Here is a 21,789-nt window from a genome sequence, read left to right as displayed (position 1 = left end):
AATGAGATTTGGGGGGAATTTAAACCACATTGTTAATTGAAGCTCATTCCTTAATTGATATAAGCCATGTAATACCATGCCATGACATGTCATACATCATATTGTCATTTCAAGGACCACATATTCTCTTGCTCCCTTGTCTTCTGTGTAGCACCTGGCTTGCAGCCATGTGCTTCTTTAAATGAGTCAGAGTGGGTGCGTGTGTGTGTGTGCGTGCGTGTGCGTGTGCGTGTGCGTGTGTGTGTGTGTGTGTGTGTGTGTGTGTGTGTGTGCGCGTGTGTGTGTGCATGCACTAGTTTTGGACTCATACTAGTAAGGAAAAAACATAAGATCCATTAGGTCTGAATATAAAGACCAGAAGAAGAGTGCACAGGCATATTAAGGCTAAAATCTACAAGTCATTAAATACACAACGATACAATTACTACAACACATGTAATACACGACACCCAAAGGTGCAAGAATTATTAAAAGTGAATAAAACGGAACTTCTCCACAAGCTGCAGGGTGTGGTTCATATGCGGAAGCACATGTGCACACAAAGTTGATGCAAGCTTATTAGCAGGTAGAAACCAGAAAGATGTTCTGTGACCAGGCAGACACCTACTGTGGGGTGGGGGGGGGGGGGGGGGGGAGGGGGGGAGGGAGGGAGAGAGACTGTGGGGGAAAGAGTGGAACAACTTAATAAGGCAGCAACATGTAGAACAGAGCAGGAGCGAGGGAAGCAGAGGAAGAAAAGGGACTTTGAACCTTGAAAGGGACTATGAGATTGTCTGCCCACGCCCTGCTTTCTTAGCAGAGCAGCGATGTAGGGAGGAAGACGGAGAGAGAGAGAGAGGGAAATAAGGGGATGAGCGCAGAGGAATGAAGGAGCAGAGAATGGAGAGTTTAATTTAAAGTGAGATGCCAAAGAACGTGTGATATAAATGTAATTCAACATGGATTATCAAAGTCTCACGGAGCAGATGCTTGACTGAACCTACATATATGATCCTCCTATGCTGTGCAAACACACATGCATGCTCAGACTGCTTTGATGTAACACCCAGGCAAACATACATGTTGATTTCATCTCCTAATCCCTCATCCTTGACTTACAAGAAAGCTGCCAAACCTACACAGTTTATCCCCTCGACACACATGGCGCAGTATGCCATAAAACAATAAAAAGCAAGAATGTGTGAATATTTTTTTGAGAGCACATCCTTTATTTTTTTTTTTTCTCCTTATGGATTTTCATAGAGTAGAGGGGGAGGGGTGGGGGCGCTTGGCACCCCGTTATCATTCTAACCCAGATATGTCAGCAGCAATCAAACCTTGTGCTTTTCAGCTTTTCAAAGACAAGCTTTGATTTTAGAGGTAGATACGCTCTCCTGTCTCCTGCCTCATGCCTCTTCTCTGAAGACAGCACCATAATTCAGCAAAAGGATAGACTAGAACTCATTTTTGTTTTCCAGATTAAGTGGATCAGCAGACCAATATTATCTCAGCTCATTTCTAATTTTGTTTGCAGGTTCCCTTAATGATTAACTCTGATCAACTTTGTTACCATGATTTACACATTTATGATCTTAAAGAAGCCGGTCATTAAGAATCCAAAGTGCAAAGGTCCTCTGATAAATTTGGAACTGAACAGTGCACCAACACACATAAAGAAGTCAAATAAATCAGTACATAATTAAAGAGAAAAATGAAAACAATTACATTTGTCTTTTAGCTCACATATGTAACCAATCAAATTGTCAAAGAAATGTTTCTACCCCCAAAATGTGCTAAATCATGAAAAACTGGCAGCATAAGGTGAAGGTTTACTTCAGATCTAACACTGTGACGTCTGACTATCGTAGTCTTAAATCAAACTACAGGAATCATGAATTCTACACTTTGTTTTATATGATTTTATGTGATTTTCCCCCACGTATTTTAATGCCAGCAAGTGTGAGGATTTGATCACTGCTTCTAATCAGATCCATAACAATGGAACAAAGAGCACTGTGCAAACAACCTCCCCTTAGGCCAATTTTCAAAGAAAAGGTAGGTTAACAACCCTGCTGCTGAAGTAAGGATGGCATGCAAAAGCAGCTAGGAGATTTTTTTTTTTAAATCTTAATATACATAAACATATTCTTTATTTATACAGCTTTGTGTTTTAAAATAACGTCATGCTTCAAAAGGTTAAAAAAAAAATAACTCTCCATCTTTCTGAAGCTTGTATGTAAGTGCATCACTGTCCATCTTGAGTTTCTATAGGAGTGCAATAGTGTCATGAAATGGAGGCTGGAATAAAAATCAGTGAGAGCCACTTTACTAAAACAGCACAGTGAAAAGCCCAACATGACGGGCACAGTTAGCTGGTCTTGTGAGACTGGGCGACTCAGCACGCTACCGGATTTTATTTCCTGCCTCTCTTTCTCTATGCCTCTCCATCCCAGCAGGCGGTTAGCGTTTCTCAATCACAATCGCTCTCCTTTTCTGATCTGCCTGCACTTCGGAGTTTGCTTTTCCTTCAGCTCACTTTACTGTGTTACTCCTCTGTCTCCAACTGCTGACATCCCCTTCCTTCAGTGACTCTGCATTTATTTCTTCTTTCCTGTCTTTGACACACGCAAGGGTTGATGGCGAAAATGCAATATTCATCTGTGTTCACCATTAGGCAGGCTGGCTGTGAGGGCTGCGGAAATGAAGATTTAACACAGCCTGAATAATTGAACCACTGGGACATGTGACTGACACAAAGAAACACACTGGCACAAAGACAAACACTAATCCACGCGTGCTGCAAACCCCTGTGCATCTATCATGTCATATTCCTGTGAGTGTGCCTATGTGTCCTGTGAATCTTTACTTCACACCTACTCTTCATTAAGCTTTCACTTGTATTGTATTCGGTGCTGGAGCCGGTGTGTTAGCACAGCTGGGGTGAAACCTGCTGCATCAGTGGGCTTTGTCGTCTGTTGGCGAATTACATCAAGGAGAGAATGCTTCACATTTTCTCAATGTCGTATCAACCAAATACACCAATAATGTGCTATTAATACTCGCTTAACACAAGCTGCATTTGCTAAACTCCTCCCTCTTCCATAAATAAAACTGTCTTTGTGCAGTTGTCTACTACACGAAAGTCTACCCAGCCTCCCGTCTTCTCCTGGTAAGAGCCTGATGGATGGTGCAACGCAGTGCAGAAGTCATAATGGAAGCTTTGAGCAGAGATCCTGAAAGAACATTAGGGGGAAGAAGAAAAAAATCTGGGCTTTGGAAATGTTACGACTAAAAATAGCCACAGACAGGCAGAGATTAAGCATCTGGGATGTATGGATGTTACTGTATGTGACCAATCGTCCAAATACAGTAACATCCAGAGCAGAGCCTCATTTCCAACACTAGGATTAGGACGCTAGGAACTAGGAAAACTAGAACAACACACACATGCAGAGTGCTACAACTTTAATGAAGGGCTGAATTGGATGACCATGGATGTATGAGAGAATCTGCCAAAACACCTGATACAATCTCACACTGATTTCCCTGAGGGGCAAAATGTGGTTACTAACTGTTGGAAGTTTCCTCAGGAGCCTCACAAAGAAAAAAACAAAACAAAAGACAAACAGAGAGGCTAGAGGACTGAAGCTGTTTGAAAAGTTAAAGAAGGTGCACTGCTACCAAACCAAACCAAGAGTTAAACACTGGCCGGTCATGGTCTGACGATGCTCCATCTGGCAAAGAAGCTGCGGTTACTTCAGCCCGTCGCCTCCACTTCCTCTCCATGTTCCCCGTCTTTCCCTCCCTCTCCCTTCCTTCCCTCCAACTTTGGAGAGCATTTGGAAAATAAATTGCGTCACTCTGAATGTAATCTGCTGCTCGTTACTGCCAGACTTTCTCTGCTTAACTCCCTGCCCTTGTCTCTGTTTCTTTACATTTTCCCCCCTCTACTCGTTCTGTTTGCATCTGTTCTCAATTACAGCACCTCTAGTCTGCCTTTGGTTTGTCTCTGGTGAAATATATGCACAATTGAAAGTGCTGCATTGTTTTGGAGAACTGCATGAGGGATATTGCATTCCACCTCCACCCATTTCCTAATTTATTTGCTCCCTCTTCACAGCATTGTTTATATTTTATTAAATATGGCTTAGGCACGTCTTCTCCTCATACTGAGCAGAAACTCACATGTGGGGGTGTGTTTATGCAAGTTCAGTTATGAGCTACATGGTGCACTGAGGTGGAGAGAGGAGTTCAACAGAATAAAAAGGGAAATTAGGTATTGTTACAGATGAGCAAGTAAAGAATGACAAACGGTAGATTAGGGAGGAAAAGACGGAAAGTAAAGAATGGGGTCTGTGGACAGTGACTGTGGGCAAAAAAAGGCAACAACTGTAGAAACATGATGTGCATGAAGGACCTGTATGGGTAAAGGAGGGAGAAAAGGAAAATAAGGAGTGTACATAGAGGAGAAAACAGATATTACTAACAGATAAGTAAAACCAGGATGGAGCGATAGAAAGCAAAAAAAGGAAGAAAAGAAAAGAAAATGATGGATATTATTCAGCCAGTCTTTTCTCCACCTTACCCATATAACCCCTGCAGCCCTGTGCTGCTGGTTGTGCTCTGTCCTGATAAGAGCCAGTGACAGTCACACACAAACACACACTAAAGCAGTATAGTCAAACATGCATATATATCCATGCACCAGGCAAGGCCCCTCAAGCAGCCTTGGCCTATGGTCTAGTGTGTGTGTTCTGCTCAGTGTCTGAGCACCAGCCAGGGTAAACACAGAGTGCCAGAATGTCACCGTCCGGGGCCTCACACCTCCATCACAAATAACCCTGTCAGCCATTGTGTGTGTGCAAAAGAGAGCGTGAAAACAAACATTAAGCATGTGTTTCTGTGGCTGTTTAAGAATGTGCGAGCAGGCTGTATGCTTTAAGTGTATTTGGTTAAGAGTGTGTGAGGAACAGCCATCACTTGAGAAAATGTGTCACCGTATTGTTGCACTTTGTTCAGAGAGCAGCCGATATGTAGCATCTCTTCTTAATCGCCGGTCAATGTGTCACAGACTAACATTTGAGTAAATGGCTTCAAGTATTTGTTAATGTGTCTCCTACCACCACTGCTCTAATGTTTCGATATGCACAGTGCCTGCATCTATAGCACATAAACACAGTCAATATGTGTTAATAGAATATCTTACCATTTATCCCATGCACACCCCTATTTTCTTCATTTTACCACTCTTGCAGAAGTACAGTAAAATTAACTGGTGAATACTAATCTAGGTATAAAAAACAGAACCCCAAAAGAAAGTTGCCAATCAACCACTGACTGCTTAAAAACACTTATTTAGGACAGTAAAAAACTGGTACAGGTTAAACTTTGTTTCACCTATCCAGAAACAGTGCAGGCTCTTTTAGATGTTTTCTGGCAAAATCTAATCCAACCTTCCTGTTCTTGAGTGTGATCAGCGGTTTGCACCTTGTTGTAAACTCTGTGTAGTTCACTACATTCACAAAGGTGTGTCTAGATTGTAGACTTGGATGATGACATGCCGGCCTCCTCAAGAATCTTCTTGACTTGACTACATGTGGTGGAGGTAAGCAACTGTTGTAAGCGACTCCAGATTTTATTTTAATCTGTCCAATTTGTCTTTAAATAATGAGGAAACAGGCCTCACCTGCTATAAACCTGCTAGACAATCAGCAGTTAGTGCACTACTTTTGTTAAAACTCTTGAATTGAAGCTGAAAGTCTGCATTTCCATCACATCTTGAGTCTTCATTCACATTCACTCTGATGCCATACAAAGTCAAAATTACAAAAATCCTGTTATTGTCCAAATTCCTATGGGTCCTAACTGAATGCATTATTCAGGATCAGTGATTTAAGTCTATGCTGGTTAGCTCCCAGACAGAAAATAGCCTCGTGAATTGATCCATTTCAGTTTTTCCCCCTTGCTCCATTTTTAGTGTCCAAAATGGATCAGCCATCAAATGAGTATTACACGGGCACAGAATACTAGCACTCACTGCTATCTCTAGCTATATACTTAGCATGTACGTGCGGCAGAACTACTGATCTAACGCACACTATGAAAGCACACATTTCCCAAAATTCACGCACATTACTAGATGAGGGAGAAAGGAAAAGTACTGACAGGAGAAAGAAGGAAATGAAGAAGAGTGTGACATACTTTAACCTGCATGCATTAATAGATAGGGGGGACAGAATAAAAAGCAGTGAAAAATTTATCACTAGAGCCCCACATTCCATGTAACACAGATGTTGGAGACACTAAAAATAAACGTGGAACAAGACAATGGCAGTCAAATTACTGACTTGTAGAAAAACTGAATATATTAAATACAGGAAAACATTTAAAATAGCATACAAGACTGTTCAAAAAGAAAAGGTTAACACCTCTAAAAAGGAGAGAGAGAGAGGAGGGATGGAGAAATGGAAAAAAAAAAGACTTTTGGGTTAAAAAGCAGCAGCCTCGTACCCACAAATCTCAATCAAGTTAACCACCTCCTTGATTGCTCGAGTGAAACTGAGCCTTGCTTTGCAGCAAAATAAACACGTAAGCATGTCTTAACATAGCTGAGCCCAGCCACCCCTAACCTTGCCTGGCACTCATCAAGACTCACAATAACAGTTTATTTCCATGGGTGTAGGGAGGAGAGGAGAGGAGAGGAGAGGAGAAATAAAGGAAGCAATCAAGTTCCTCAACAAATGAGAGGAGACAAAGAAAGTTAAAATTCCTCTAGAAGAAACAGGAAATAATTCATCAAGGAGACCTTCCGTTCTTCTTTTGCTTCACTCTTCCTCCCTCTCCAGCTTTTTTTTTTTTCTAGAATAAAGTAACTCCTACTCCTCTCCCGCAATTTTCCGCCCGAATGCTCCTTAATTCGAGAATTTGTTTGTTGTGCCATTGGAAGCATTGTTGATTCATGCATATTTGATTTGGAAATGTCACTCATTATATTTATTTCCTCTCTGCTTACTCCGTCTTTGCCTCACTTTGCTCCCTCTTTTGACACAGTCCGTTCACAAAAAAGAACAACACTTTCACTCTTTGGTTGGCTTATTCAAAACCTTTTAGCAGGATTTTCATTCTTTAATCTTGTTTATTTATTTATATATTTATTTTCTTCCATCACAATGTAATTTGGTGGAACAAATTACAGATGGATGAGATAGCACTGGAGTGCTGGTTTTGTGAGAAGATCGCAAAATAAAGGGTGTGTGTGTGTTAGGGGCGGGGGGGGGGATGTTCCCGCATCGACAACAAACCCATCCTCTGGGTTGCCATGGTAACACAACATTTAGATACTGTCAGATGAGAAGATGAGGGAAGAAAAAAGGAAAAGACTTAAGGTTGTAGAAAAAGAAATCTTATGTCAATTTTTTTAATATTTAAAATAATGGTGCTTGGTTTTTTGTTTTATTGTTTTATTGAAACAGTGGTTAAAAAAAAGGGAACTTCATTCGTTTTATGTCATGCTTCGACTTATGATCAGCTACCGTCTAGTCAGTAGAACACCGCTTACACTACAGAGTCAGCTGGGCTCCCATCAACCCTGTGTAAACGCTTCTATCTGATTTCTATCTGCCTGAAAATGAGTCTTATCCAGTCCTATCTACTGAGTGTGAGAGTGTTAAAGGTCTGAGTAAAATGCCTGCCATCAGGAGAGCAGATTTCACTCTTATGTTTAACACTGCTTTTTGTATTCAGGATAAAGCTAGAGCATAAAAGGAGACAAAAAAGGGATTGTCGGGTGTCTAAATTAGGGGTGCAAGCATATTTGAACAAAAATACCCATCCCTGATCTCATGCAATCCCAAGAGGTAAAACCATGAGGTGGATAAGAAAGCGAGGCAAAAATCTCTGTAGTCCTTTCCTTTCTTTTTAAGAATGTATATTTTGTACAGCTAGCACAGAAAGTGAGCAAAAAAGAAAAAAATGGATGAGAAAAAAAAACATGTGGAGACTGAGCATCAAAGTGGAGATGAGGTAGAGAGAGAAGGACCTGGAGAGGAGAAGGATAAGCCTAGCCTACAGGAAGAGCTGTACTTGTTGGGGCATTGAGAGCGCAACTAATGGATAAGGCAGCTAAGAGAAGGATGATGAATGACTTTGTGAATATGTACCTACGTGTGTGTGTGTGTGTGTGTTGTAAGAATGTTTATACTTCAGTTGCATAAAAGACAAAACAGTACTTGTGTGTTTATGCTGTGTGCATGTGTGTGTGTGTGTGTGTGTGTGTGTGTGTGTGTGTGTGTGAGACGGTGCAGATGATGGTTTCTCTTGTGGAGCATGTGGTCGGTGGTTTCTTGGGCAGACGAGGTGACAGGAGAGGTCTCTCTGTCCACATGCCACTGTCAGCCGATCTGTCTATCCCTTTTGTTTTCCTGCTGTCTTTCTCACTCCAATGATCATCTTCCTCTATATACGCAGCAAATGCCAACATTGGAAATCCTCATAGTTTCAGATTTATTTTTAAAAGACTTACTCGGTTAGTCATTAAATAATGTCCAGCTACTTAATTTCCTGTCAAACAACTGATAAACTCATGTAGGCTTATTCAGTTCCAAATCTTACTCTAGCACATGCTATGCCTCAGAAAAAATTCTCCTATCATTCACCAGTGTTACTGAGTTTGTATGTTTACTTGCTTCCAGCTTTCCCCTGTTTTTTTTCCCTTTCATCCCTGCAGGCCTTTCCTGTTTATCCATCCGTTGCCCCTCTGGCCTCTCTCAGCTCAGAGTATGCTAGCCAGCGCTCTTCCTGTGCCTTGCAGATGGGTGCACTAATCCGCTAACGTTAGCTCCATGAGCCGTGAAGGCTAGGCCCGTGTCTTGTTTTGGACGGGCACTGAGGCTGCGGTTTAACTTGCTAGTGTTTGGGATTCTGCACAGCTCAGGTTGAGGGAAGAGAAAGACGAAAGTAATTGGATAAAGGTTGACCAATTAATAAAGGCCGGTGATTGGGGCTGGCCGACAAGGAGGGACTTTAATCTGCATAGAGATAACAGCGAAAGTCAGACCACAACATAAGGAGATAGGGTGGAATCGTGTTTGTGTGTATTTGTGTATGTGTTAAGCATCAATCAGACAAAGCACAGGCATGACTGTCAGTCACTTGGGAGTGCAGTGGATTTACATGTGCAAGTCCACAGAGGAGATGCGCCTTTCAGTGCATTTTTCTCTGTGTGTTAATATATACAGGACTGTGTTTGGTGTGTGTGAGACAAAGAAACTAGAAAACCGCCCTGAAAACATAACACGGCTCTGCATCTATCACTAATATCCTTGTTTATACTCCAGCAGTTGACAAACACTTGTTATGCCTTGCATGATGCCTGCTGTAGCTGCCAGAAGGCACGATTGATATTAGCTTTTATGCTAATGCAGCATTTGGCTATGTAAGAACAAGGCAGTATTTCCATAGACATTCATTCATCCAAGCCTGCTTATGGCCTTATGGGCCACGACAGAATTATTGCTGCACAGTACACAAGCTGTTGTCACTGTGCCAAAAGCCACTATCACACATACAGACAGCAGACACACAAAGCAGGATAATATGAGGAGAAAACCACAGTGAGGGTGTGAAGGTAAAGGTAAAAGCTGGACGCTGTATGTGTCAAATCTATAGATAACAAATATACATTCAGCTAAAGATTTTGCAGTGGAGTGACAGCAATGTGCACTAATCTGCTCAATGAATCTTACCTCAGAGTTGTTGACACGGCCCTCCTGAAAAGAACAGTCGTTGGCATTCTGGGTGCACATGTGGCGATACTTGCACCAGTGGCATGGGAAGGAGCCATTTACACAAGAAAGACAGCTAAAATGGAGAGAGATTAAAAGAGAAGGGAAGTTAACAGGGTCACCTGACTTCTTACTTCAGGCTCAGTCATTGCACTGCTTTACAGCATCATTTGTCACGGCACAGTAACAGAAAAAAGGGAAACTGGTCAAGACTGCATGTTATTTTACTTTCTCTTTATCATGTCATCTCTCTTCATTAAGCAAGTTCAGTGAAATTGGCATATGGAACTGACTGTGTTTGGGATGTGTGGTCTGTCACAATATGTCATTCCTTTTTTTCCCTCCACTTTGTAGGGAAAAACAAACAGTGGCAGGAAAACAGAAACCCAATGGTTAACTGTGTGATAGAACCAGCGACAGCTGTGTAGCCGCCTGCTTTCTGGAGCAAGCTACTTGAGCCGAGTCGTCTAGATAGGCTAAGAAGCATGAGACCCCTACTTATGAAGGGTGCTAATGCTGCCTCAGCACATTTGCAAAGAGCAAGAGACAACCCGAACGGCAGCACCGGGTATTCATAGGCTACGCCCTCGAACGCAAACCTCAGAAAGTGCTTGTGGTTCAGGTGTATAGCCACATGAGAAATAGCACGTCTTAGATCGATTGTTGATCGATCGATCGATCAGTCTCCCAGGCCAACTGCATTCAAAAGCTGTCTCAGTGTTCAAGACCACTTGTATTGCTCTTTTTTGCAACAGCGCACTTATTTCCTCCTTCAGTATCACTGCAGCCTCCTTGCAAACAGCAGTGTTTATCATTCTGCAGAAACGAAACCGCTTGACCCGGAACTGCAAACAGTAACCCATAGCAACGGCTCGCACCACCCACGGAGAAGGGGCGGAAGTGTGCCAGCTGTGAGCAGCCAGCCAGCTGACCTGCAGCAGCTTGGGAACTTAGGAACATGTACATTCGTGCAGTTGTTTGAAGGCACCTATATCGGGGCACGACAATGCAAATACAGCGGGAACACTCGATGTGGTCATCTGAAAATTTAACACACCTGTAGTGGGCGTTGCTCTCTTGCCATTTGGCAGAGGAGCGGCGGGCCTGTGAGAGGTAGCTGTAGGCTTGGGTTTCATATGGCGTATGGGGATGATGTCGCGCAGAGCGACTCATCGCACTATATGTGCAGGCGGGGCCGTGCACATGCACGCCATAGATCATCCACCTTAAAGGCGTGAATAGAGGTTTCTTCAGCCAAGACACACGGAGCCGTGATATCCCATATTTATGTGTTGCACCAAGTGAATCGACTGAAAGGGAACCAGTAGACTGAAAATAAAATGTAAAACAGGGCTGGGATAATATAGTTTGAATACAGTGGTATTGGGAACGCCACACTGACAAATGTAAAAAAATTGTATTGATATAAATAAATATTTTAATGCTATTTAAATTTTCTTTTTTCAAAACCCTCTTTTTTTCACTTGTTGTTTTTTGCCACCCCATTTCATATTCTCTCTCATATCTTCCTCCCATCTTCCAGCTAGCTATCTAACATATGTACCCCCCCTCCCTCGTTCCCTCATTCATCACTCCCCACTTGCTTGTAACTGTCCACTGCTTGCTGCTTCTATATGTTCAATAATCTTCCTCAAACTTGGCCTCTCTGTATACATTTCCCTCCTGTCCTTTATTCTGTCAGTCTATTAAAATCTACCTCTTTCTGTCACTCCATTTCTGCCCCTCTCACTCTTTTCAACTCTTTCATTCACCCTCTCCCCCTTCCCCTTTGTCTAAACCCCTCTTTCATCCGTGGGACTAAGAGTGCTTCACGATTTTGAATTCACCTGCTTTAACTGAGGCGAGGTGCAGACAGACAGGCTGAAAGATGAGAGGAAGGAAAGAGGGAAAGAGAGAGAGAGATCAAAAGCAGGTGGATTTCCCTGACAGAGATGTAGACGCCAGGTATCGTGGGAGAGACGGGAGAGGGGGGGTAAAGGGGGTGAGAGGTCTCACAGGAGAGCGGGGAAACATTAGGCTGGAAGTGGGGAAGCGTTTATGAGTCTGTATCCACCATCTAAAGGGACCTGTAAGGGACAGCCAAACAGCTTTAAGAGCAGTTTATCTACAAGGCATCATGTTATTGGTGCTCTCTTACTCCTCGAGAGATGCTTAGCCACTTGGTATCTCATTTATGTGTACTGCATAATCTAATGTAACCATTATGACTTAGCAAATAAAATTGTTTCATTTTATTACAGAGCTTACTAAAGCCTTTTGTCTTCGGCATGAGGTTAGTTAGAGATTATTCTGTGACTCATTTCAGCTACTGAGTTTTGTGTGAGCATGTGGTTTATTGGAAAGACAATAAAATACTACATTTAATATAAGTAAGCTGGGAAAGCGAGCAGGTTGATTCGTATTCAGCCACATCCACCAGGTATAAGTTTGTGCCTCTGCCTGAATGACTCCTGACAAGCTCTCAAGTGCGTTTTAACCCTGTGTAAAATGCGAGCTCCCCTTCCCCACAGCAAATGAAAAATGAGGGTCTTAACTTGTGAGCACTGAGATGGAGCCCATATATGAATCCATCAAACCCTGATGTGGATTCATTTGGATCAATTAGGGCCACTCGTTTGTTAGGTGCACGTTTTAAGCGATCGTTTCTAGCCCAGACCCCTCCTTTTGAGCAACATCAGACGCTCGAGCTTAATTCAATCCCACTGCCTCTTTAATTGACCAATTTAGCATTGTGCTGACAGAAGCTGTCCATTTAGAATGAAAGATGTGCAGCTAAGGAAATAACAGGCCTCTTAATACCACACAAGAGCAAATAGGAGATTTGTCAATGTTGCCAACAAATGGAGGGAAAGCGATTAGGCGACGCGAGGTTACCATACAGTGCTGAGAGTCAAAGAGCAGAACTGGGATTTTAGCTTAACACCGTGTCCCAAAGGAAGTTGCAAGAAACAGAGGAAGGGCTGTCAATGCTGGACAAAAGACCAGAAGACATTACTGGTGCAAGACAAATGAAGGAGAGGTAAGTTAGTCATGCTCATTGCGTTGCTTGTTAGGGTTTCTTCTCTTGCTAACAAATACCTTTTTTGGATTAGAGTTCATCAAAACACAGTACAACACCAACTTAACACAGCAGGCAACCAGAACCGTACAGTGAGCAGTACGATGTGTAGTTAGTAATTCACACCAGTCAACACATCTGTCACTAAACCCCGATAATAATCCTTTATATCTGGGGTTTTTTTCCCTTTCTTTTATTCATGTCAAATCAACCTTGTTAGTGTACCAACGACTTTGAAATAATGAGCAAAATATCAGCAGGTAACTACTGCCAACTTTAAGTGACTTTTATGGTTACGCCCTTTGAAATAAAAGACGTCGCCCATTATGCGTGCCACCCAAGGCCAGCAGTAGGCCCTGTCTGACAACCCCCTACTGCTCGCTCTTTGGTTCCTCCAAGTAACCAGGACCCCCTGTAACGAGCTGCCTTAGGATTTCAAGGTCTCTATTTTAGGCTTGGTGCACACCCTTTTAATAAAAAGCCCACCCAGGGCAATTTGAGGACGTTCAATTCTAGAGTCCAGAGGTGGGCTCTTTTCTTCCGACCCCCCGATAGCGTCCTTATTGCTCCTTCCTGTCACTCCCCATCGCCTGTAGCCACTCAGAGCCTTTGAGCGGCTGGAGACACGCTGCCCGTATGTCCACGCTCATAATGCTAATTTAACCCGCTCATATTCAGATGCTAATGGAGATACGCTAGCTTTGCAGCAGCAGTGGCCAAACACAATAGACTGACTTCCTCCTCTCTCTTCTCCTTGGTCAGTTTGGAGTGTTAAACACAATCAGCTCTCCTAGTGAGCTGCGTTTGACACTTGTGCACTTGGCAAAATGAGTTATTTATTGGTCACGATTCATTTGAAAGAAGTGGAGGTGAATAATTTAACGGCCCTCCAGAATAGTCTTTCCTATCATTACTGCATCCCTTCAAAATTTGAGAGGGATTGATAAAGCACGCAGGGACTAATGCTCGTGCACATAAATCTATTAATGCGTTTACAAGAGTGTTTACAAGAAAACAAAGCAGTCTACGTGGGCCATTCATTTTATAATTATTCCAAACGTTTCTGGCTTTATTCTTCTACCATTTTCTCCATCAAAAAACCATGCCCCTTTCTTGTTATGAAATTTAATACATTTTTTTCCTCCAAAGAGCACCCTCAATCACACAACAAATGATCTAGACACTGGCCAAGCCACATTAACCATATTCAGAAAAGGTGCTTCATGGGGCCTTATTCAGACATCCAAACCCTAATTCATTTCCAGACTGTATGCTCTATCTTTATTAAATGGGGGGCTGTGGAATGAAAAAGAGCGTATGGAAATATTTAATTAAGGAGCAATCATGGCCGCGGGTGATTTTCTATTTCAATCTCAGCAACCCTTAAACTGAAACAGTGGGAATTCTAATTATATTAGCACTGCTATGCAAATTTATGGCATTTTTGAAAAGGCAAGGGCCACAACGTAATCAGTTGAGTAAATAAAAAGGTGGGGCGTGTGGTTTTTTTAATTTATTTTTTGGTTTTGTTTTGGTGTTTTTTTTGGTTGGGTGTGGGAGGAGGTGGGGTATTAGCACGTGAGATTAAACTGTTGGCAAAGCAATTCCAGTGTGCATTTATACTCCAGCATACAAGCCTAGACAGCAGGAAGTACAACATGATGCTGGGGAGGAAAAAAAGAAAAGAAAGATGCGTGGGAATTCACTCACAGCTAATGCTCGCAATTCTGCTTCTGAATGTTTCAAGAATGTCTGCTTCCTGCATAGTGTAAAAGCCTGCAGTATTTTAAGTTCAAGCCAATTAGAGGAAAGCCCAGCTCTGCAAAGAATGACCAAGCATTCTGGAAACAGGGCCTTGCATGTGGCTGTGCGGGCCTGAACTGATTACACCAACAACATTACCAGTCTCATCTCATCAGATGGCAAACACTTACGCCTGGGGGGGGAACAGCGGGTATGCGGGACATAGTGCCAGCTCCAAATGGAATTCTTATCTCAGCATCTCTCTTCACCATCAGAGTCGCTGCAGAAGATGCAACGTGCCCTATCTCTAACTTCGTTAAACATGTCCATTACATCACTCAGAGGTTGTATTAGATCAGAACAGGGAGCGGACTTAATCAGAGTTCATTGGGCTAATATCGTCACATGGGCGAGTCTCTCGTCTCTGTCACTTCTCATACTTTTTCAATCGATTTGTGAGATCAGTGACATGTTGGAATATCTGATATGATATCGAATTTTACGAAAAGGTGTCCTACTATATTTGTTTAGGCTATTAACATGAGATGATCTGTAATCACACGATGTGATGCAAGATGCACGCAAATACACAAAAAGACATTGAGAGATAACACCGACATTATGGGGTCCGTGTGGGAGATGGATTAACTGTGAGTTGACATCGTAAACCACCACACCCTTAACCAGCTGAGCTAATCATCGTTGCTGTGGCAGGGGATTTGTGTACAAGAGCAGGGGGTTGGGTTAAAGGTCACAGTAACGGATTAGGTGTCCAAGACAGTTGGGGTTTCAGTGAGCGGTAAGTGCAGGAGTGGAGTAACACTGCACGTGTATGTCTGCGTGTGTTTGTAGACAATCCTCGAAGGAGGCTCATCCTGCATCCAGAGGGAAGCCAGGATGGAGCCCTGTGGTACCCCAGGGGCCCCCAAGCCATCTGCTGCCCCAAGGCTAATACCCCAGCAGACGTTTCAGCCTCCCCTAGATCAGCCCCGGTTGAGCAGGAGGGAGGGTATTGTGTTAGGGGGGTGGAGGAGTTAGAGGATTCTTTTACCCCGGCAGGGCGCACCAGGCTTGTGGTAGGACTGACCTAGGGGTGTGGCTCTATGGGTGGTAGAGATTTTCAGCAGAAGGTGGATTAGGAGAGGCAGTGAACTGCAACTAGGCACAGAGAGCTGAGGGCATCTGGAGTGTGAAGGAGACCAACTCATCGGAAGAGGCACAAGATTTGATTCACACCGTTTCAGTATTATCATATTTGCTGTGATCTTTTTGGGGTAAATAAGTGCCAGGCTGACAATGTAATTGCTAAAAAAACGCCAACTGTATTTGTTTAATCAAGCGGGTAAAAAACACAATTAAGTTAGAGTCCAAAATTTTGAGGCATTATGGCAGACCACTATGTAATGACTTAATCATGCAAGTACCATTAGTGTGTGTTGTGGGATATGATAAAAAAAGAGTAGAATTACCATCGCATGTCCCGATCGTTTCTCATATATGGCGCATTTGATTTTTCTCTTCAAATGTAACATAAGCCTCCTGTGGAGGACCGAGGGGGAGAGATAGATGTGTGTGTGTGTGTGTCTCTAACTGCATCTCTCATGGACAGTAACATGAGACAGCCTATGGTACGAATGGACAAAGAGGCAAAAGACTAAAACAACATTTTCGCCCATCAAATTAGAAAACATGTCATCGCTGTCACTTACGACTGATGGACGCTGCAGTTGTAGAAGACAAAGTCGACGCTGGCAAACTTCTTGCCCGTCTCCTTGGACTTCAGGTAAAGTTTCACCACCCGCTTGTCACCTGCATATCAGAAACAGGGAAGCAAACCAGATTAACAGTTATTCTGCTCTCTCTGAAGGCTTAAAAGAGAAAAGTCCAAGTCAAACACATTAGCAAACAACTACAGTCGTATCTAAAAAACTCCTTTAAAAACAGAATAAACGCGGGCGTAAATTAAAACAACTTATTTGTCGATACAGATTCAGACACTTCTGAATTCCACTTTTGTGCCCTTAACAGATAACACATACACAAAGACATACTGCAGCCTAGCAACACACTACTCATGTCACACCCACAGTAGGGTGGCATTAAAAATAGCGGCACCAATCAGTGTTTGGATGCCAAGGCTGATGAGAACTCATAATGGGGCATAATGGGCTCAGTTGAAGAACTACTGTGATGTTGCTTTGAGGAAACTTAGTTCTCGCTATGTGACATGTTTTCGGTGCTTTGAATGTGGATACAAAACAAGTTTTTTTATTACCATCTTTGTGGTGTGACAGAATTGGACATAAAACAGGTGCATAATCTCTGGGAAAAAAATGATGTCGATATTTTTAAACATTACGCTAAACCACACTGAAGTTGCTGCTTTGAAATGAAGTTAAGCACAAAACCGGTCTTTCAGATAAATAAAATGAAAGGGACATCAGTGCACAATGGTTGATAATGGGAATACAAAAACAGTTCTATTTTCAGTAGATAAAGCTGGACTTGTGTTTGGGCTTCAGAAAGCGAATGTTTGGCCATTATTGAAACTGACAAGGAATACTGAATATAGACATGCAAAGCAAATCAACTAGTAACATTACAATTCTGTTCTAAAGCTCAAGTGTACTACAAGATCCTTTAGGGGGGCACACATCTGCTACATCTGATGGTGAATACAGTACAGAATAGCAAGGAAATAAGATGATAAAGAGGCGAAAGAAACCAACAAAGATGTCATCATAAAGATTTTGTGTCTACATTCTTCAAGCATGTCACTAAAACTTGCCATAACCCTAGCCACACATCTCAGTGCTACCACCCAATGACCTCACTCCATGACTTCATCACTTATCGCCCTTCCTGCCCTGACCTTTGTTTCGAGTGATTGGGGCGATGTCCCGGGCAGAAGGAGACAGGCAGAAGATGTGTCCACCCTGGATCTGTCCCTCTGTCTCCACATAGTCCTCAAAGGAGCAGTTGACCCCCGCTGACAGATCGGGCACATTGCGAGCTTGGAGGACCAGCTACGGGTGGGAGGGGGAGAGGGAGAAGGAGAGAGTAAGAGTGAGAGAATCAGTACCCAGTGCTTGATCAATGGAAGGACACGGTGTACATGGATTGTTATAAGATATGACATGAGGGTTAATGGGTGTTGGGACAGAAGGGGAGTGATACATGGGTATGTGTATGTGTGACAGTTACAGGAATAAAAGAGTGAGCGCATGTGTGTATGCATGTGTGCATCAGTCACTGGAGTGGCCATTTCGAGCAAGGTTAATGTGTACAAGTTAATGTGCAGAATGAAAGTGAGGCCAACTGTAATCAGTCAAACCTATATGATTACACCGAGGAGCCGCTGATGGAACGAGACCTCGAAAAGCTCAGAGTAAGAACACTGATTACGAGGGCACGGAAAGCAGATTTCTAATTAAATTTGCTGCAAATATTCAAAAGTGACTTTTTTGGTGTACAATTTTCTAAAATTTCCTAAACAATCCATAACATAAGATTGCACTTATATCCCAGTGAAAACTGGGAACACTGAACACCAGATATAGAGACGCACACCGTTTCTTGCTTTGCTCATTTCTCTGTAATTCCATTGTGTTGTACCAATTCGATGATAGGACGAATTCAATCATTTTACCTAAAAACTGATAGTATCTAACAAACGTCATATTAGTACAATTAATGAACAAAGCTCATTTGTCTTAAAAATAAAGGCACAGTGGACTGAGCAGACGATTTCACAGAGCTATTGAGCAGGTCAACGTTAACTATAACGTCACCGTTAAATAAACCAGCTACTTATCTGCTGAAAAATACTCATGCATCATACAACCAGCCTAAACCATTTTCAGACGAGACTAACCTTAGTTAGACATTTTGGGAAATGCCACCCTGTCTCTGTCAAATAACAGTAACTAAATCTGTCTACCGGCACCTCTAAAGCTCACTGATTATTATGTTATGTTATGCTTGCTCGTTTAGTCTGAAAACAACAACATGACATTTTAACAGCGGGTTACGTGCCAGGCCATTTCTTGGCTGCAACCGACAACTTTGCCTCGCTTCACCAAGTTAGAGAAGGACACACAACCTTACCCTTTTTTTTTAAATACCAATGAAGACATAAATCTAATGTTTAGGAGGTTCCAGTAAGCAGATTTTGTTAAACACGTTACACAGCCAGGCTTTGAGTTCTGGCCATTTTACAGTCTTTCTGCTCAAGTAAGATGTCTGTGTGCACTGAAACAGGAAGACATACCTGGACTTCAGACATCGTGACAGAAATATTTCTCGGCTGAACAGTTAGCTCCACACACTGTCTCTGGTCAGAGGCAAACCTCTGAGGCTCTCCTGCCCGCTCACAGTGGTCCTTACGTGAACATCTGGGAAACAGCAAGACAAGAAGCGAAAGATTAAAAAAGACGAAAAATGTATATTAATTACAAGAAGAAAGGTGAGGAGAACGGGGTAAAAGAAAATGAGCTTGACAAGAGGTGAGAGGAGGAAAGAGGCAACAAAGGACACAAGAAACTGTTAAACTAATATGACAATCATATTAAGATGATAAACACGCACAGCCATCACAGTCACACAGAAATGGGAGCAATAATAAAAGACAAATAGGCTAATGGCTTCTCCCAGCCATTACTGTAGGCCTTTAGATCATTACCTTATTGGTCCTGACATTTGTGCAAGACCTGCCAAGCTACAAGACCAGTCAGCTCGCCTCATCTTTTCACTTTACAGGCCCACCCAATTCAAACTTCTCAGGAGATATACAGGCGATCGTTAAAGTTTCCCTGAACACTAAAAAATGATGCAATTTCCTACCAGATGCATATCAAAGGGGTCAGCAATTTCAGCCACGCTTATTAAAAGCCAACTGATCATGCTAAAAATCAGCATTCAGCCCCGTATCGTAGTGGCTTTACTATAAGCAATTCATAATGCATTAGCTATCACTTTCACCTTCGCGCTAACAACATCTGGTCCCAGCGGTGAGAAGAAAATGCTGATGCAGCGTACTGCAAGTCCTTAACAATAATAGAGAGCCAGAAAAATTGCTAACTGCTTCCTTCATACAGCGGTGCCCCCATTCCCTCATTTAGTTAGCCTTCACTCACGGTCGGGAAGAAAAAGCTGTCGCCAAACACCCACCTGAGAGTCCCTGACATGCACACACTGTAAGGCATTAGCAGAAAAGCACAAAGATTTGTACACCTTTTCTCATTAGAAACCTTTTTCCCTTCTACTGCTCTTCTGGCGTGTGCGACTGTGCATTTGTGTGAATGAAGCGTTTCCCCCGTTTCAATTCCATGTGTCCAAATGGCGGGCTGTCACTGAATTAAGTTCATCATGACTGTATGTGTAATTTTAAACGTGTAATAGTCTCCTGAAATGGAGAAAAAACAAGTAGTGTGTGTATATGCTGTGCATGCCTTGAGGAGAGATGGTTTGGTGATACGTACTATAAGTTTAATTAATGCACTAAGAGATGGCATTACGCCAAAAGCTTGAGGCATTCCAAATGTGGTTTAACATGCTGTCACCTCTCAATAACATGCAACTGTTCTCGCCTTACAGTGTGTGCACACAAACCCTCCAGTCAAACAGAAAGAATGACGAGATTGCAGATAAACAGTGTTAAAATGTATCACTACACTCTTTTGAGGGCTAAGCTCAATTTTCCGACTGCAAATCCCTCTATTACATATCTAACCTTAAACAGTAATCTTATAGCAAACAAGACTTAATCCAAAAACCAAAGACTAACAATGTAAGAGACTAATTCTAAAATCTGTAAAATCTGTTACTGCAAAAGTCTGCAGGTGTACAATGCCATGTTCACACACACAAAACTGGCTAAATAACACTGAGAAAAATAGTTCTAATAATGTAAGCTGTCATGCTCTGTTAGTATTTATTGGAAGCATGCAGCAGCTGTAAAAGTTAAATTTCCTCTTGAGTGATAATTAAAGGACTAATTTATAGTTGTTAGAAAAATTTTATTAAATCTATAACAAACATTTACAAAAGAGCTGTTTTGGAGATTAGGGTGTCATCACAATGTGTTTGGCAAAAGCCTACTAAGTATAATATGCAACTTTTCAGGTTGTTGCTTCCATTCCCAACATGATCTTCTGAACTAAAACACCCAAACACTGCTTTCACCGCTATCTACAGTGTAATGCAATAGGCTACATATGAAGTGCACCAGGATGGAGTATGTTAATGCGTGCATGAGTGTGTGTAGCACTTACACATTGTGAAGAACACACCATCCACAGTGAGGGTCTCTGGAGCCCAAACACTCCCCGCAAGTGGTGTACTGCTCACAGCTCTCTACTGGAACTCTCACCACCTACAGAGAGAGAGTGGAAGCAAGGAAGAGAAACAAGAGATATAGAGCAGGGAGGCAATTAGTGTCTTCACAATCAAACTCATAAAATGAAGAGTATATTCAGCCGGATGGAGGTAAGAATTTGACAGCTTATCAGACTCCTTCTATTTAAAACATGCAATCAGCAAACAGTGTGTTTGTCTCAGTGCGTGTGTTCCTGAGAGAGACTAAGTGCTAGTCAGTGAGAAGTGTATGTGTGTGGGTCTTTGTGCTTATATGTGCTGTGGTGAACCATTTCAGCAATGTGTGACAGCCTCCAGTCAAGCATGTACAGGAGAGGCCTCGCAATGCATCATGGGACAGCTGAAAGGTGAACATGATAAAAGCGCTGAGATTGACAGGTGACCTCAAAAACCAACAGGAGGCGGAGGACCAGAAGGACAGACCCAGTGTGTGTGTGTGTGTGTGTGTGTGTGTGTGTGTGTGTGTGTGTGTGTGTGTGTGTGTGTGTGTGTGTGTGTGTATGTATGAGGGAATTCAAGCATCTGTACAAAGCCTGTGCAACAAAGCCTTAGTGCATCAATGTGACATTACTCGCTCTGTGTGTGCGAGTGAGTGAGTGAGTGTGTGGATGTACGAGTGTGATGATAGCCTGCAGATGTTGCCTACGAAACCAGATCAAGTGTGCAAGTTTAGCCCTCCACTTCAGTTAAAGGTGATGACAGATGGTTCACAACATGGTCCCAGTGAACATGAAAGAATGTGTGTGTGTTTCAAGATATTAACAGGTTGAGCTTGTTCAAGAGTGTGACACACAGCCCGAAAGCAAATGCTGAGAATGTTAGTGGGCAACA

At 42.5% G+C, this 21,789-nt stretch overlaps 1 protein-coding gene across 5 annotated transcripts in view; it reads right to left on the bottom strand.

The window, feature by feature from the left end:
• Positions 1 to 21,789, bottom strand: part of plxna1b (plexin A1b) — a 176,727-nt gene that overhangs the window by 60,866 nt on the left and 94,072 nt on the right. For all 5 annotated transcript variants that reach the window (XM_013269156.2, XM_005469287.3, XM_013269158.2 and 2 more), the window contains exons 5-9: positions 20,856 to 20,956; positions 18,854 to 18,977; positions 17,456 to 17,609; positions 16,293 to 16,392; positions 9,723 to 9,837 (exon numbers count right to left, since the gene is read on the bottom strand). In XM_013269156.2, coding sequence (XP_013124610.1) covers positions 9,723 to 9,837; positions 16,293 to 16,392; positions 17,456 to 17,609; positions 18,854 to 18,977; positions 20,856 to 20,956 — 594 coding nt within the window. The remainder of the gene's footprint in view (positions 1 to 9,722; positions 9,838 to 16,292; positions 16,393 to 17,455; positions 17,610 to 18,853; positions 18,978 to 20,855; positions 20,957 to 21,789) is intronic.

This window comes from Oreochromis niloticus, linkage group LG5, assembly GCF_001858045.2.
Source record: "Oreochromis niloticus isolate F11D_XX linkage group LG5, O_niloticus_UMD_NMBU, whole genome shotgun sequence".
Classification (NCBI taxonomy): Eukaryota; Metazoa; Chordata; class Actinopteri; order Cichliformes; family Cichlidae; genus Oreochromis; species Oreochromis niloticus.
The sequence above is the reverse complement of the archived record's forward strand: the minus strand, read 5'-3'. Positions and strand labels throughout refer to the sequence as shown.